Raw genomic sequence first — 16,348 nt, 5'->3', positions numbered from 1 at the left:
ATAGGGATGGGGCAGGGATGGGGCACAGTGATCCCACAGGGATGGGGCAGGGGGTGGGCGAGGGGCAGCCGTGTCCAGGGACAGGTGTTGGGTCCCTCAGGGGCAGGAGGTGACAGGCGGGGGCTGTGTCCACGGGGCTGTGGGGACAGTGGGGACACACACGTGTGTGTGTGTGTGTGTGTGTGTGTGTGTGTGTGTGTGTGTGACCCCTTTGCCCGGCTGTGTCCCTGCCCTGTCCCGCCGTGCCTGTGCCCACACGTGCCCATGTCTGGCCGTGCCCACCCGTGCCCTGTCAGCCGTGCCAGCCCGGGCCGTGCCCGGTCACACCCGCGCCATCGCCTCCACGGGGCAGCGCCATCCCGGTGTCCCCGCTGTGCCCCCGTCCCCAGGGTCCGTTCTGTTCCCGTGTCCCTGCGGGGTCACTCCGCGGCCCCACCCGGGGGTCCCCCAGCCCCCTCCGGGCGGGCGCGGGGTCAAACATTAACCGGGGCGGGTTAACTGGTCACCGATTGTCACCGATTGTCACCGATTGTCCCCGCGGGGCCGGGCGGGCCCCCCGCGCCACCCCCGCCATAAAAGCGGGGCTGCGGCGGCCACCCCCAGCCCCGGAGCCCCCAGACCCAGCATGAGCGGCCTGCAGGAGGTGAGTGGGGCGGGGGCCTCCACCGGGGGACAGACACACCTGGGAGGGGGGGACAGACACACCTGGGATGGGGGGACAGACACATCTGGGGGGGACAGACACACCTGGGATGGGGGGACAGACACACCTGGGGGGGGACAGACACACCTGGGATGGGGGGACAGACACACCTGGGAGGGGGGGACAGACACACCTGGGGGGGACAGACACACCTGGGAGGGGGGGACAGACACACCTGGGAGGGGGGGACAGACACACCTGGGGGGGACAGACACACCTGGGAGGGGGGGACAGACACACCTGGGGGGGACAGACACACCTGGGATGGGGGGACAGACACACCTGGGAGGGGGGGACAGACACACCTGGGGGGGGACAGACACACCTGGGATGGGGGGACAGACACACCTGGGAGGGGGGACAGACACACCCGGGCCTCCCCAAACCCAGGGGGCAGAGGAGACCCCTTGGCCATGTCACCCCTGCTGGGAGGTGCCACCCCACCCCAAAGGGTCCCAGCCCAGGGGGTCCCGAGGCTATGGGGAGCTGCTCCCCACCCTGGGTGGGGTTGGGGGGACAGGGCCAGCCCGGGGGGTGTCCCACAGCACCCGTGGGGCTGGGCAGAGACCCCCAACAGGGCCCCCCGGACTGGTGTCCCCACCGAGGGACAGCCGGGGCTGGACCCCCCCAGGGATCGAGGATGGCAGCCCCAGGTCCGTCTGTGCCCCGGGGACGGACAGTGCGTGGTGATTGTGACACCGTGTGACACCGTGATAGATAGTGTGTGACACCGTGTGACATAGTGTGTGATAGGGTGCGACACCGTGTGACAAAGTGTGACATTGTGTGGCGGTGTGTGATAGTGTGGGACATTGTGTGACAATGTGATCCCGCCCGACCAGGTCTCTCCTTGGTGCCAGTGTCCCCCTGTTCCCAACCTCCTGCCCCTGTCCTGCAGAGCCTCGGCCAGAGGAGCGGGACAGGACCCTTGATCCCCTCTATCCCTATCCCCTGTCCCCATCCCACATTACCCGGGCTGGGGCAGGATGGGGCCCCTGACCCCTCTGTCCCTGTCCCACATTACCCGGGCAGGATGGGGCCCCTGAGCCGCTCCGGTCCCCTGTCCCTGTCCCTGTCCCTGTGCCGCGGTGCCCACGCGGGTCCCCCTGAGCCCCCGTCCCCGCAGGACCCCGACAGCTCCGCGGAGCCCCAGCCCGGCGAGGCCAAGAGCGAGCTCCGCAACTACACCGTGAGTGGAGTGGGGGTCCCGGCTGCGCGGGGGTCCCAAACCGGGCGGCTCCCGGGGCTCCGGCTGTCCCCAGAGCCGCGCTGGGGGTCCCGCCCTGCTGGCGGAGCAGCCCCGGGGGCTCGGGCACCCCGGGCTGGGTGTGGGGACACGGGGGGAGCCCCGGCGCGCCCCCAGCCGCCGGTGCTGCCCCGCAGGAGGGGAAGCTGATCGACCGCGTGTTCAACACCTACCGGCTCATGCACACGCACCAGACCGTGGAGTTCGTCCGCAGGAAGGTGCCACCTGCCCCGGGCCACCCCCGGCGCCACCCCCTGTCCCCCGGTGCCACCACAGCGGCGGGGCTGTCCCAGCCCTTCCCCCCCGCACCCCAAACCCAGCCCCGCCGCCCCATCCCAGCCCGGCTGGGGGCACCGAGGGGCACCGGCCCCCCGGGGAGGGGATGGCGCTGTCCCCACGTGTCGCGTGTCCCCAGAGCGCCCAGTACGGCTCCTGCTCGCAGCGGAGGATGAGCGTGATGGAGGCGCTGGAGCTGCTGGACCAGCTCGTGGACGAGTCGGACCCCGACGTGGATTTCCCCAACTCCTTCCACGCCTTCCAGACGGCCGAGGGGATCCGCCGGGCGCACCCCGACAAAGGTAGGGCCGGAGCCCGACCTCTGCCGCGCCCTGTGCCCCGCCGGGTCCCGGCCCGGGGCTGACACGGCCCCGCTCGCCCCCAGACTGGTTCCACCTCGTGGGGCTCCTGCACGACCTGGGCAAGGTGCTGGTGCTGTTCGGGGAGCCCCAGGTGAGCGGCACGGCGGGGAGGGGGCTCGGGGGGATCCCCCCGCGGCCGGGGGACCCTCGGGGGGCGCTGTGACCCCCGTGCCCCCCGGCAGTGGGCCGTGGTCGGGGACACGTTCCCGGTGGGCTGCAAGGTGCAGAAGTCGGTGGTGTACGGGGACTCCACCTTCCACGAGAACCCCGACACCAGAGACCCCCGGTACAGGTGAGCGGGACCCCGGGGGGGTTTGGGGGGCGGGGGCTGCACCCCCGGCCTGGCCATGCTGCGGGAGGGGGGGGTCCAGCCCCTCAATTCCCACCCCATCCCCAGCACCGAGTACGGGATGTACCAGCCCGGCTGCGGCCTGGACAACGTCCTCATGTCCTGGGGCCACGATGGTGAGTCTGGGGGGCCGGGGGTTCCCTCCTGGCTGCAGGGCCCCCTGCCCCAAAGGGGTCCGGGTGCCCCCCAAAGGGGCTGTGCTGACCCCCCCATTGCCCCCTCTGCATGGACTGCGGCCCTTGGTGTGGGGCAGGGGCTGCTCTTTGGGGGGGCTGCAGCTCCTGGGGGGGCTCTGCGACTCTGGGGGGGCTGCAGCTCCTGGGGGGGCTCTGCACCTCTCGGGGTCCCCCCCAGCGGGGCTCAGCCCCTCCCCACGCTCACCCCCCTTTCAGAGTACATGTACCAAGTGATGAAGTTCAACAACTTCGCCCTGCCCAAGGAGGTGAGCTCAGCCTGGGGAGGGGGGGGTGCTCAGGCAGGGACCCCCGGGAGGTTTGGGGCTGTGGGGGGGAGCACCCTAACCCTGCGTCCCCCCCACCCCAGGCCTTCTACATGGTTCGCTTCCACTCCTTCTACCCCTGGCACGCCCACGGTGACTACGGGCACCTGTGCTCGGAGGAGGATCGCCGCATGCTGCCCTGGCTCCGGGAGCTCAAGTGCGTGCCCGGGAGGGGCTGGGGGCTCGGCCGAGCCCCCCCGGGCCTGTGGGGGGTGCAGCCCCCGCCCTGACCCCCCCCGTTTGCCCCCACAGCAAGTTTGACCTGTACACCAAGCAGGAGGAGCTGCCCGACGTGCAGCAGCTCCGCGCTTACTACCAGGGCCTCATCGACAAATACTGCCCGGGGCAGCTCTGCTGGTGACCCCCCTGTCCTGCGGGACCCCCGAACCCCGCTGAGCCCCCCCCAAACCCTGCTGGGACACCCAGACCCTGCCAGGCCCTGCACAGCACCCCCAGGCCCTGCCCTGGGGCTCTACAATAAACCTACTCCTGCTGCACCCCTGTGTCAGTGCCCCCCTCCACAGGGGTGACCCTGCCCAGGGCAGGACCCCCAAAATCCCAAATCCCAAACCCAGGAGAGCTGCAGGGCTGGAATGTCAAAGGCTTTAATTAGAAAATTATAGGAAACCTCTGGGCTCGGGCTGAGCCGGGCAAGGGGGGAACCATGGGATGGGCAGAGCCCGCGGGGGGGAGCACCCCAAAGTGCCGGGGGGGACCCCAAAGTGACCTGAGGGGCTGGGCAGGGTAACCGGAGGGCTGGCACTGCCCAAACTGCCCCAGCCCGTGGGCACAGAGCCCCCACCTGCTCTGAGCCCCTGACCTGTGCTGAGCCCCCCCACCGTGGGGCCTGGAGGGGTCCCTGGGCACTGGGGAGGGGTCCCCCGACATTGGGGCTGGGTCCCCAAGGGGTTTCTGGGCACTGGTGCAGGGTCCCAAGACACTGGGACATGTCCCCAAGCAGCCCCCAAACCCTAGGGAGGGGTCCCCAGGAGCGCCTGGACACAGGGGAGGTGTCCCCAAGGGTCCCCAGGTAGCGGTGGGAGGTGTCCCCAAGCCCTGGGTGTGTCCCCACAGGCGGTGGGAGGTGTCCCCAAGCCCTGGGCGTGTCTCCACCCCGCATGGCCACACCGTGCTGAAGGCACTGGCCCGGGCTGGGGTCCAACAAGCGCTGCCCCCCCAGCTGGGGACTCCCTCCCTGCCCCCCGTTTTTGGGGGGCTGCGGGGGCTACTTCTTCCTCTTGTTGGCCTGCCGGCCCTCGGGCCGTGTCCCCTCCGTGCCCCGCGTCCCCTCGGTGCCCCGTGTCCCCTCCGTGCCCCGCGCCCCCTCCGTGCCCCGGGCCCCGTTGCGCTCTCCCCGCTCCCGGGGCCCTTTGTGGCGGGCGGGGGGCGGCGCCCGCCGGGCCAGGGCCCGCAGCAGCCCCGCGGTGGCGGCCACCAGGTAGAGGGACCAGAGCAGGGCCGGGCCCGACACGGGCTGGCACAGGCGGCGCACGGAGCTCAGCAGCCGCGGCAGCAGCGCCTCAGCCCGGCGGCGAACGGGGGGCTTGTCCTGGGGGGAACGGGAATAAGGGGGAAACGGGGGTCAGGGGGCTTGTCCTGGGGGGGGAAATGGGAAAAGGGGGGAAACGGGGGTCAGGGGGCTTGTCCTGGAGGACAAATGGGGTTTGGGGGGCTTGTCCTGGGGGGAAAGGGGTTCAGGGGGAATTGTCCTGGGGGAAAGGGGTCAGAGGGCATTGTCCTGGGGAGAAAAGGGGTTCAGGGGGGCTTCTGCTGGGGGAAAGGGGTCAGGCAGGATTGTCTTGGGGGAGAACAGGATCAGGGAGGATTGTCTTGGAGAAAAAATGGGGTTGAGGGAAGGGATTGGGGGTGAGGGAAATGGGCCAGGTGTTGAAAAAGGGAATCAGGGTGAGGGAATGGGGTCAGGGGACAGGGAGAGAAGAGGGTCAGGGTAAGGGAAGGGGGGATCAGGGGCTGATAAAGGGGATCAGGGTGAGAGAATGGGGTCAGGGGCGAAGAAAAGGGGTCAGGGTAAGTGAAGGGGGTCAGGAAGAGGGGGCCAGGGGAACAAGGGACAGGGAAGGGGTCAGGGGGCCGAGGGACAGGGAGGGATAGGGGCTCAGGGGTGAGGGAAGGGGGGATCAGGGGCCAGAAAAGGGAGTCAGGGGAGAGGGATGGGGGCTTGGGGGGCCAAAGGTGAGCGAAGGGGATCAAGGTGAAGGAAGAAAGGGTCACAAGCAGTGGAACAGGGTCAGGGAGAGAGTGGGGGTAAGGGAAGGGGGGTCAGGATCATGGCAGGAGGGTCAGGGGTGTTGAAGGACGGGGGTCAGGAGCCAGGGAGGGGTGACCCCGTGCCCACCTTGAGGCCGTGCTGGCTGAGCAGGGACTCCAGCGTGGGGTGTCCCAGGGACACGGCTGGGAAGAACTCCTGCACGTGCTGCCGCCGCCACCACGGTGCTGGGCCTGGCCTGGGGGCACAGGGGGCTCAGGTGACCCCAAAACACACCCCCAGGGCCGGGCTGGGGGCACAGGGGCCCCTCCCCGCTCACCTGCCCTCGCTGGCGGATGTGAACCAGTACTTGTAGAGCTGGGCCCGCAGGAAGGTGGGCGGGCGGGCGTGGAACGGGTACCGGGACTCGTCCGTCTGCACCAGGCGGATCACTGCGGGACAGGGGACAGGGATGGGGACAGCCTGGCACGGGGGGACAGCCCTAACACACCTGGGGACAGCCCTGACACAGAGGGACAGCCCGGCACAGGGGGACAGCCCCAACACACCTGGGGACAGCCCAAACACACCTGGGGACAGCCCTGGCATGGGGGGACAGCCTAAACACACCTGGGGACACCCCAAACACACCTGGGGACAGCCCTGGCAGGGGGGGACAGCCTAAACACACCTGGGGACAGCCCTGGCATGGGGGGACAGCCTAAACACACCTGGGGACACCCCAAACACACCTGGGGACAGCCCTGGCAGGGGGGGACAGCCTAAACACACCTGGGGACAGCCCAAACACACCTGGGGACAGCCCAAACACACCTGGGGACAGCCCTGGCACGGGGGGACAGCCCTGGCACGGGGGGACAGCCCAAACACACCTGGGGACACCCCAAATGCAACCCAAACACACCTGGGGACAGCCCCAGCATGGCGGGGACAGCCCAAATGCAACCCAAACACACCTGGGGACAGCCCAAATGCAATCCAAACACACCTGGGGACAGCCTGAACCCACCCCAGACACAGCCAGGGACAGCCCCAACACAGCCAGGGACAGCCCCCAAACCAAAACAGGGACAGCCCCCAAACCGAAACCTGGACACCTCCAAGGCTGCGGGGACACCCCAAATCCATCCACGGACACCCCAAACCCAAACAGGGAACACCTCAAAACCATGGTGGCACCAATGCTGGGGAGGTCCCACCATACCCTCGGCCCCCAGAGCCCACAGCCTCGCTGTGTCCCCTGTCCCCAGAGCCCCCCAGCCCCCGTGTCCCCTGTCCCGGTGTCTGACCGTCGGGCTGTCCCTGCAGCAGGCGCAGCACCAGGGCACTGAACCAGGGGCTGTTCTGGTGGGGCCCGAGGGCGGCGAACCAGAGCTGCCAGTCCAGGCGGGGCTGGTGCGGGGCCACCACGGCCGGCGCCGTGCTCACGTTCCCGGGCTTGTACATGAACTCGATCTCCTGGGGACGGGAACCATGGCTGCCATGGCAACGGGGACAGGACACCTCCGGAACCCAGCCCCAGCCAGGGCCCCGAGTCACCTCAGCCCGGGAAAGGGATATTCCCACCCAAAATCCCGGGATTCTGTGACAGGGACACCAGCCCAGGCTCCCCATCCAGCTGTGCCCGTTCCTGTGCCCATCCCAGGCTCCCCATCCAGCTGTGCCCAGCCATGCCCATCTCAGGCTCACCGTCCAGCTGTGCCCGTCGTAGCTGCCCTCCAGGATGACCTCGGGCCGGCCGCCCACGCCGGTCATCCTGCGGAAGAGCCCGTAGGAATTGACCACCTGGAACCGCTCCACGGCCCCGAACATCTGGTGGATGCCGGGCCACAGCTTCCCGTTGGACTCGTGCTCGATGTAGGTGAAGGGCACCTGGGGGGGCATGGGGGCTCTGTCACGGCCTGGGGGGGTTGGGGGTCCCCAAGAGCCCCGTGGCCCCCAGGCCTCACCAGGCTGACGGCGAACAGGCCCACGGTGGCCGTGGCCATGATGGCCCACTGCAGGGTGGCCCACAGCTTCCAGAAGCATCCCCGGACGCAGGCACAGCTGGGGGGGCACAACTGGGGGGTTATGGGGGCAAAGAGGCTCAGCCCCCCCGGTTTGGGGGGGTTAAACCCCTCCACACTAAATCTGATAGCTCGAATCCTGTAGCGGGACCATCCCTTCCCAGCTCCCAGGGTGTGACACCCCAGTGTCCCCCATGCCCCTGGGGGCACCTCAATTCCACCCACACCCCTGGGGGCACCCTGGTTTTACCCACGCCCCTGGGAGCACCCTAGTGTCCCCCTACACCCCTGGTTTCACCCACAGCCCTGGAGACACCCTGGTGTCCCCCACACCCCTGGGAGCACCCCAGTTTCATCCACACCCCTGGGATCACCCTGGTGTCCCCCACACCCCTGGGATCACCCCAGTTTCACCCACAGCCCTGGGATCACCCCAGTTTCACCCACAGCCCTGGGATCACCCTGGTGTCCCCCACACCCCTGGGATCACCCCAGTGTCCCCCACGCCCCTGGGATCACACTGGTGTCCCCCACACTCACCGGTACATGGCCGCAAGGATCTCCCAGGACAGGGACAGGGAGGCCACCCCCACGAGCGGCAGCGTCACCGTGCGCAGCCACATGGTGAACTCATGGTAGGTGAAGGCTGCAGGGGGGACAGCCATGGGTCAGGGACAGCCCTGGGTCAGGGACAGCCCGGGGTCAGGGACAGCCATGGGTTGGGGACAGACATGGGTCAGGGACAGCCCTGGGTCGGGGACAGACATGGGTCAGGGACAGCCATGGGTCAGGGACAGCCCTGGGTGAGGGACAGCCCGGGGTCAGGGACAGCCATGGGTCGGGGACAGCCATGGGTTGGGGACAGCCCTGGGTCGGGGATAGCCCGGGGTCAGGCACAGCCCCTGTGCCCAGGAGGGGCACACGGGCTGTGCCCAGGAGGGGCACATGGGCTGTGCCCAGGAGGGTCACAGGGGCTGTGCCCAGGAGGGTCACAGGGGCTGTGCCCAGGAGGGGCACACGGGCTGTGCCCAGGAAGGTCACACGGGCTGTGTCCAGGAGGGGCACACGGGCTGTGCCCAGGAGGGGCACACGGGCTGGGCCCAGGAGGGTACATGAGGCTGTGCCCAGGAGGGTCACACGGGCTGTGCCCAGGAGGGGTACACGGGCTGTGCCCAGGAAGGTCACACGGGCTGTGCCCAGGAGGGGCACACGGGCTGGGCCCAGGAGGGGCACACGGGCTGGGCCCAGGAGGGGCACACGGGCTGGGCCCTGGCACGTACCCACTTTGGAGTCCAGCAGTTTCCTGTCCCAGTCGATCTCCAGGCTGAAGTAGTGCACGGTCCAGCAGAGCAGGAGCCCGTAGGTGCTGAGCTCCAGCAGCATGCCCAGCACTGAGCCCAGGCTGGGGGGCCAGCCTGGGGCACAGAGGGGCTCAGAGCCTGCCTGGGACCCCCCTCACAGCCCTGGGGTCACCCATGGGCACAGGGCCCTGCCTGCAGTGTCACCTGTCCCCTGCCCAGCCTGGAAAGGACCCCCCAAACCAGGGATGCTGGGGGTCCCACTGCTGCCAGTGTTGGAAAGGAAGGAGCAGGGAAAGGCCCAGGAGCAGCAGTACCTCACTGGGACACAGAATTCCAAAGGCTGGGAGCTCCTTGTGGGGTGACAGCAATGCCAGGAAGGATGATCACACAGATAATTTATCTGTTATTATTTATCTTCCTTAATTCCCTGATTTCAGAGGGAAGTGAAACCTCCTCCTCCTCCTCCCCCCACACCCAGCTCTGACCCATTGCAGCTCCAGCCCCAACACCAGGGAGGAATCAGGGAATCCTGGGATGGGTTGGGTGGGAAGGGACCCCAAAGCCCCTGCAGTGCCAGCCCTGCCATGGCAGGGACACCTCCCACTGTCCCAGGCTGCTCCAGCCCCAGTGTCCAGCCTGGCCTGGGGCACTGCCAGGGATGCAGGGGCAGCCCCAGCTGCTCTGGCAATTCCAGCCCAGCCAGGAATTCCTCATTGCCAAGATCCCATCCCTGGCTGCCCTCTGGCACTGGGAGCCATTCCCTGGGTGCTGTCCCTCCATCCCTTGTCCCTGTCCAGCTCCAGGCCAGGCTGGATGGCCCTGGAGCACCCCAGGACAGTGGGAGGTGTCCCCACCCATGGGGGCTGGAATGGGATGGGATTAACAGCCCCTTCCCACCCCATCCTTCCCTGATTTCACAGCTGGGGTGTCCCATGGGCACAGCCCCTGCCCTGGGGTGAGTGTGGCAGCTCCCACAGTGTCCCCTGTGCCAGCCTGGGGCTCTCACCATTGCTGGGCCTCCTGCGGGGCCGGCCCAGCCAGGGCCCCACGTGCTCCTCGTCCAGCAGGGAGAAGGCCAGCACGATGGTCAGCACGTTGAAGAAGTTGTAGTTGCCCGTGAGGATGATGAGGACCTGCAGTAGGACCTGGGGGGCACAGGGGGGGTTTGGGGGTGTCACAGGGCCAGGGGGACAGAGGACACTGGGCACAGCCCAACCAGCAGCTCCAGAGTGGCCACCTCACCTCCCAGTGCCTGTGGGGACGAGCCAGCCCCAGCCCTGGAGAGGCCCCCATGGGGACCCCCCTGGCACAGAGAGACCCAGGGGTGTCACAGACACGTTTTTCTTTATATCTTTTAAAAGCTTTAAACCTGCTTTACCTTCCTACTAATCCTATCTCACAACAAAAAGTGAGCACACCAGTAACTGACCAACACCAAACCCTCCACACTCATTATACGCCGCCCAAAAAATCCCAAAATTAATAAAATCTGAAATCAACAAAAAGTGAGTACACTAATAATTAACCAAAACTAAACCCACCATACTCACCAGTACACCACCCAAAAAAATCTTAATAAAATCTGAAATCAACAAACTGAGTGCACCAGTAATTAACCAAGACTAAACCCACCACACTCACTATACGTCACCCGAAAAATCCCAAATTACAAAGAGTACACAAGTACTCATCCAACACAAAATCCACCACACTCATTAGCACCCCACTCGAAAAATCCCAAAATTCATAAAATATCAAATTAACAAAAAGTGAATACACCAGTAATTAACCAACACTAAACCCACCACAGTGATTATTAGCACACCACCCAAAAAATCCCAAAATTAATAAAATCCCAATTTAACAAAAAGTGAGTACGCTAATAATTAACCAACACTAAACCCACCACACCCACTACTACACCACCCAAAACCCCCCAAAATTCATAAAATCCTGAATTTACAAAAAGCGAATACACCAGTAATTAACCAACACTAAATCCTCCACAGTGATTAGCACAACACACAAGAAATCCCAAAATTAATAAAATCCCAAACTTACAAAAAGTGAACACACTAGTAATTAACCAACACTAAATCCTCCACAGTGATTAGCACAACACACAAAAAATCCCAAGATTAATAAATTTCCCAGATTTACAAAAAGAGTACATTAATCTTTAACCAACACTAAACCCACCACACTCAATAGTACAGCACCCAAAAAATCCCAAAATTAATAAAATCCCAATTTAACAAAGTGAATACACTAATAATTAACGAACACTAAACCCTCCACAGTGATTAGCACACCATTCAAAAAAATCCCCAAATTAATAAAACCTCAAATTAACAAAAAGCGAGTACACCAGTAATTACCCAACACTAAACCCAGTACATTCATTAGCACACCACCCAAAAAACCTTAATAAAATCTGAAATCAACAAAGTGAGTACACCAGTAATTACCCAACACTAAACCCAGTACAATTATTAGCACACCACCCAAACAATCCCGAAACCAAGAAAATCCCAAATAATCAAACCCAAACCTCTCCAGCAGCCGCCCTGAAGTGCAGGATTGCCCACCAATGCCCACCCCCAGAGGCAGGAGCCCCCTGAGGTGCAGGATTACCCACCAATGCCCACCCCCAGAGGCAGGAGCCCCCTGAGGTGCAGGATTGCCCACCAATGCCCACCCCCAGAGGCAGGAGCCCCCTGAGGTGCAGGATTACCCACCCCAGCCCATCCCCACAGGCAGGAGCCCCCTGAGGTGCAGGGTTACCCACCAATGCCCATCCCCACAGGCAGGAGCCCCCTGAAGTGCAGGATTACCCACCCCAGCCCACTCCCAGAGGCAGGAGCCCCCTGAGGTGCAGGATTGCCCACCAATGCCCATCCCCAGAGGCAGGAGCCCCCTGAGGTGCAGGGTTACCCACCCCAGGGGCAGGAGCCCCCTGAGGTGCAGGATTGCCCGTCCCCAGAGGCAGGAGCCCCTGCCCACCTGGCAGTAGAAGGCGAAGAGGCGCAGGCGGCGCAGGGGCGCGAAGAAGAGCACGGGCACGGCCACCTCGATGACGTAGGTGGCCACCACGCTGAGCTTCTGGAACCACACGGGCAGCTGGTGGGCCAGCCACGCGCCCGGCGTGGGGATGCACTGGCTCTCGTAGTGGTAGGTCAGAGCTGGGGGGCACACAAACCCCAAACATCCACCCCAATCCCGGGCAATCCCGGCTTTTCCCATCGCTGAGTACAACCAGGGCTAACCAGGGAAAAGCTTCCCAGGGCAAAAGTGATTCCAGGTTAAGGGGTACCTCGGGGTTGAGGGATACAGGGGGCTTTGGGGGGGCTTTCCATAATTTACTGCCCAAAAATTTGCCCCAATTCTGGGTAATTCTGGTTTTTCTCACCCTCATCTCACCTGCACCCCTCATCTGTGAGCCCCCAAAGCTGCAGCCCTCACCTGTGAGCCCCCCAACACCTGAAACCCCAAACCTATGAGCCCTCCCAAACAGCTCACCCCCCTAAAGCTGCAACACTCCCCAACACCTGGACCCTGAAAGCTGCAGCCCTCGCATGTGAGCCCCCAACATCTGAACCTCCAGAGCAGCCCCCCTCACCTGTGAGCCCCCCAAGAGCTGAGCCCACAAAGCAGCCCCTGTCACCTGTGAGCCCTGCAAGAGCTGAGCCCCCAAAGCAGCCCCTGTCACCTGTGAGCCCCCCAAGAGCTGAGCCTCCCTCACCCATGAGCCCCCACCAGGTGGGGCAGCAGCTCATGAGTTTCACAACCCCTAAAACTGGAGAATTCTCCCCAAGAGCTGAGCCCCCTCACCGGTGAGCCCCCACCAGGTGGGGCAGCGGCTGGTGAGTTTCACCACGCCCGAGGCGAACATGAGGCGGAAGAGGAGCCAGCGCACGGCCCAGAAGGTGACGGCGTCGTGGGGCCTCCAGGCCGGGGACCCCCATCGCAGCAGGCGCAGGGGGGCCACCAGCACGGCCAGGAACCCGGCCTCCAGCAGCAGGCTGTCCCTGGGGGATGGGGGGGACAGAGCTGAGACCCCCACCCTGCACCCCACAGGGCACTGGGGACACGGGCATGTCCTGCTCGTGGGGCTGAGGACACAGGCATGACCTGTATGTGGGGTGGGGACACGGCCATGCCCTGTATGTGGGGTGGGGACACGGCCACGACCTGTATGTGGGGTGGGGACATGGCCATGCCCTGCTCCCCATCCCACTGTGCCCCCATTGCATTCCCCAGAGCCCTCCACATCCCCTGTCCTGATCCCCAGAGCCCCCTGTGTGCCCCAACCCAGTCCCCAGAGCCCCCCACCCCACTGTGCCCCCTGTCCCACTCCCCAGGACCCTCTGTGCCCCCCACCCTGGGGGCCCAGGATGGTTCCCCAGCCCTGAGCCCCCCAAAAGCCCCAAAGGTGAGGGGGGCCTGACTCACCACTGGAAGTACAGGAACACCTGTCCCACCTGCGGAGAGGGAGCGGGGTGGGGATCAGCCAGGGGGTCTGACACCCCCCAGGCACCTCCCCATGGGGAGAGGGGTGGGCACAGACCCCCTGGGCCCCCCTGGCACAGGAGCAGTGGGAGGTAACAGCCACCCCTGGGAGGGCTGGGCTCACGCAGATCATCTGCCCTTTCTTAATTCCTGATTTCAGAGGGAAGTGAAACCTCCTCCTCCTCTTCTTCCTCCTCCTCCCCCCACACCCAGCTCTGACCCATGGGAGCTCCAGCCCCAACACCAGGGAGCATCCAGGGAATCCTGGGATGGGTTGGGTGGGAAGGGACCCCAGAGTCCCTGCAGTGCCACCCCTGCCATGGCAGGGACACCTCCCACTGTCCCAGGCTGCTCCAGCCCGGCCTGGGGCACTGCCAGGGATGCAGGGGCAGCCCCAGCTGCTCTGGCAATTCCAGCCCAGCCAGGAATTCCTCATTGCCAAGATCCCATCCCTGGCTGCCCTCTGGCACTGGGAGCCATTCCCTGTGTCCTGTTCCTCCATCCCTTGTCCCTCTGCACCTCCAGGCCAGGCTGGACGGGGTTGGAGCACCCCAGGACAGTGGGAGGTGTCCCTGCCCGTGGGGGCTGGAATGGGAGGGCATTAACAGCCCCTTCCCACCCCATCCTTCCCTGATTCCATCACGGTGCCTCCTCCAGCACCCTGGGCACGCCAGGAGCTGGCGGGACGAGCCATCACCCCGCTGACCCCTGCCGTCCCCGCACCTGGTAGAGCGACAGATAGAACATCCTGAGCAGGGCAAACACCAGGCAGTCCCGCATGGAGTCGCAGAGCAGCGCCCCGAGCGCCGCCAGCATTCCCAGCAGGCAGAGCAGCTCCATGCCCTGCTCCGTGTCCAGCCCCAGGCGCGGCCCCAGCCACAGCAGCGTGGGGACATCGCGGAGCTGCTCCCAGAGCCCCTTCCCGCTCAGCCGCAGCACCCGCCGCGCCGGCAGCAGCCCCTCGCGGCCGTACAGCCCTGCGGACAGCGGGAAACACGGATTAAAACCGGCACTCCAGGGAAAAACCCGGCTTGAACACGGCATTCCGGGGAAAACCCGGCATAAACCCGGCATGCCAGGGAAAACACAGTTTAAACCTGGCATTCCTGGGAGAAAACCCGGCATAAATCCCACATTCCCGGGAGAAAACCCGGCATAAATCCCACATTCCCGGGAGAAAACTTGGGAAAAACCCCCGGTAATCCCGGGAAAAAACCCGGCATAAATCCGGCACTCCCGGGGAAAACCCGGCACAAACCCCATATTCCCGGGGAAAACCCGGCATAAACCCCATATTCCCGGGGAAAACCCCGCCATTCCCCCGAGAACCGCGGCATTCCTGGGAAAAACCCAGGCATTCCCAGGAAACATCCACAATAAACCCCACATTCCCGGGAGAAAACCCTGAATAAACCCGCCGTTCCCGGGAAAAACCCCGCCATTCCCCCGAGAACCCCGGCATTACCTGGAAAAAAAGCCCGGCATTCCCGGGAAAAAAACCCGGCAGCACCACCGAGGAGTCGGGGCTGGTGCCGGGACAAACCCGAGGCACCGGGAGTGCGACCCGGGCCCGTCCCTGCCTCCATCCCGGGCCCGTCCCTGCCTCCATCCCGGGCCCGTCCCTGCCTCCATCCCGGGCTCGTCCCTGCCTCCATCCCGGGCCCGTCCCTGCCTCCATCCCGGGCTCCATCCCGGGCCCGTCCCTGCCTCCATCCCGGGCTCCATCCCGGGCCCGTCCCTGCCTCCCTCCCGGCTCTCCCGGCCTTGATCCCTGCCGGAGCGGGCGGGAAGAGCCCAGGTGCGAGCCAGGAGCTGCCAAAGCCACGTGGAAGGGACGGGCGGAGGCGGCTGCTGGGGCTCAGGGGGACCGGAGCCGCGCCGGGACGGCCGGTGCTCCCGGGAAGGAGGAAACGAGGGGGGAAACGGGAGATGAAGGCGGCGGGAGGAGGGAAAATGATAACGGGGATACGGAAAATGATAACGGGGATACGGAGAGATCGGCCCCGCAGCGGGACGGGGACGGACTGTCCCTGCCCCGGCTCCGCCGGTCCCCTCCCGACCCCGATCCCGTCCCGGTTCCACGGGTCCCACTCTCGGCTCCACCGGCCACGTCCCCAGCTCTCTCCCGGCTCTGCCCCGGTTCCCCCAGACCCACTCCCAGCCCTATCCCGGTTCTCCCGTCCCTGTCCCAGTTTTCCCGGTCCCACTCCCGTCCCTAGCCCGCTTCTCCCGGCCCCACTCCCGGCTCTGTCCTGGTTCCCCCAGCCCTATCCCAGTTCTCCCGGTCCCACTCCCAGCTACGTCCCGGTTTCCCGGGCCCCACTCCCATCCCTATCCCGGTTCCCTCGACCCCCCTCCCGTCCCTATCCCGGTTCCCCCGGTCCCATCCCCATCCCTATCCCAGTTCCCTCAGCCCCACTCCCATCCTATCCCGGTTTCCCCGGCCCCAGTCCCGGCTCTGTCCCGGTTCCCCCGGCCCCGATCCCGGCTCTGTCCCGGTTCCCCCGGCCCCGATCCCGGCTCTGCTCCGGTTTCCTCGGTCCCACTCCCGGCTCCGTCCCGGTTCCCCCAGCCCCACTCCCGTCCCGGTTCCCCGGCCCCAGTCCCGGCTCTGCCCCGGTTCCCCCAGCCCTGTCCCGGTTCCCCCGCCCCAGTCCCGGCTCTGTGCCCGTTCCCGGTCCCGCCCGGCAGTGCCCGCTGCGGTACCGGGGATCTGTACGTAGAGGGAGCCGAAGGCGGCGATGTAGACGGCGGCCAGCCCGGCCAGGAACAGCGCCCGCGGCCGCGCCAGCTCCCCCATGGCGGCCATGGCGGCCCCGGGCCCGGCGGCGCGCGGCGCTGACGTCAGCGGGGCCGTGACGTCATCGGCG

General features: G+C 65.5%; 2 protein-coding genes across 2 annotated transcripts; one reads left to right on the top strand and one right to left on the bottom strand.

Moving 5' to 3' along the window:
• The first annotated feature begins 1,736 nt into the window (after positions 1-1,736).
• On the top strand, positions 1,737-3,796 carry MIOX (myo-inositol oxygenase). Its single transcript, XM_054631208.2, has 9 exons — positions 1,737-1,892; positions 2,087-2,167; positions 2,365-2,527; positions 2,611-2,678; positions 2,770-2,879; positions 2,985-3,052; positions 3,329-3,378; positions 3,480-3,592; positions 3,688-3,796. The coding sequence occupies exons 1-9, from the start codon at positions 1,737-1,739 to the stop codon at positions 3,794-3,796; spliced, it is 918 nt and encodes a 305-aa protein (XP_054487183.2).
• Positions 3,797-4,024: 228 nt separating this feature from the next.
• LMF2 (lipase maturation factor 2) lies at positions 4,025-16,340 on the bottom strand. The gene is made up of 14 exons (XM_077179336.1): positions 16,185-16,340; positions 14,202-14,455; positions 13,422-13,450; positions 12,801-12,997; positions 11,973-12,151; positions 9,976-10,114; positions 8,949-9,083; positions 8,209-8,314; positions 7,612-7,708; positions 7,352-7,534; positions 6,952-7,120; positions 5,982-6,093; positions 5,792-5,900; positions 4,025-4,984 (listed from the first exon to the last, which is right to left on the bottom strand). The coding sequence occupies exons 1-14, from the start codon at positions 16,285-16,287 to the stop codon at positions 4,661-4,663; spliced, it is 2,136 nt and encodes a 711-aa protein (XP_077035451.1). The 5' UTR covers positions 16,288-16,340; the 3' UTR covers positions 4,025-4,660.
• Between the last annotated feature and the right edge of the window lie 8 nt (positions 16,341-16,348).

This window comes from Agelaius phoeniceus, chromosome 5, assembly GCF_051311805.1.
Source record: "Agelaius phoeniceus isolate bAgePho1 chromosome 5, bAgePho1.hap1, whole genome shotgun sequence".
NCBI classification, from domain to species: Eukaryota; Metazoa; Chordata; class Aves; order Passeriformes; family Icteridae; genus Agelaius; species Agelaius phoeniceus.
Note: the sequence above shows the minus strand (reverse complement) of the source record. Positions and strands in the feature narration are given on the sequence as shown.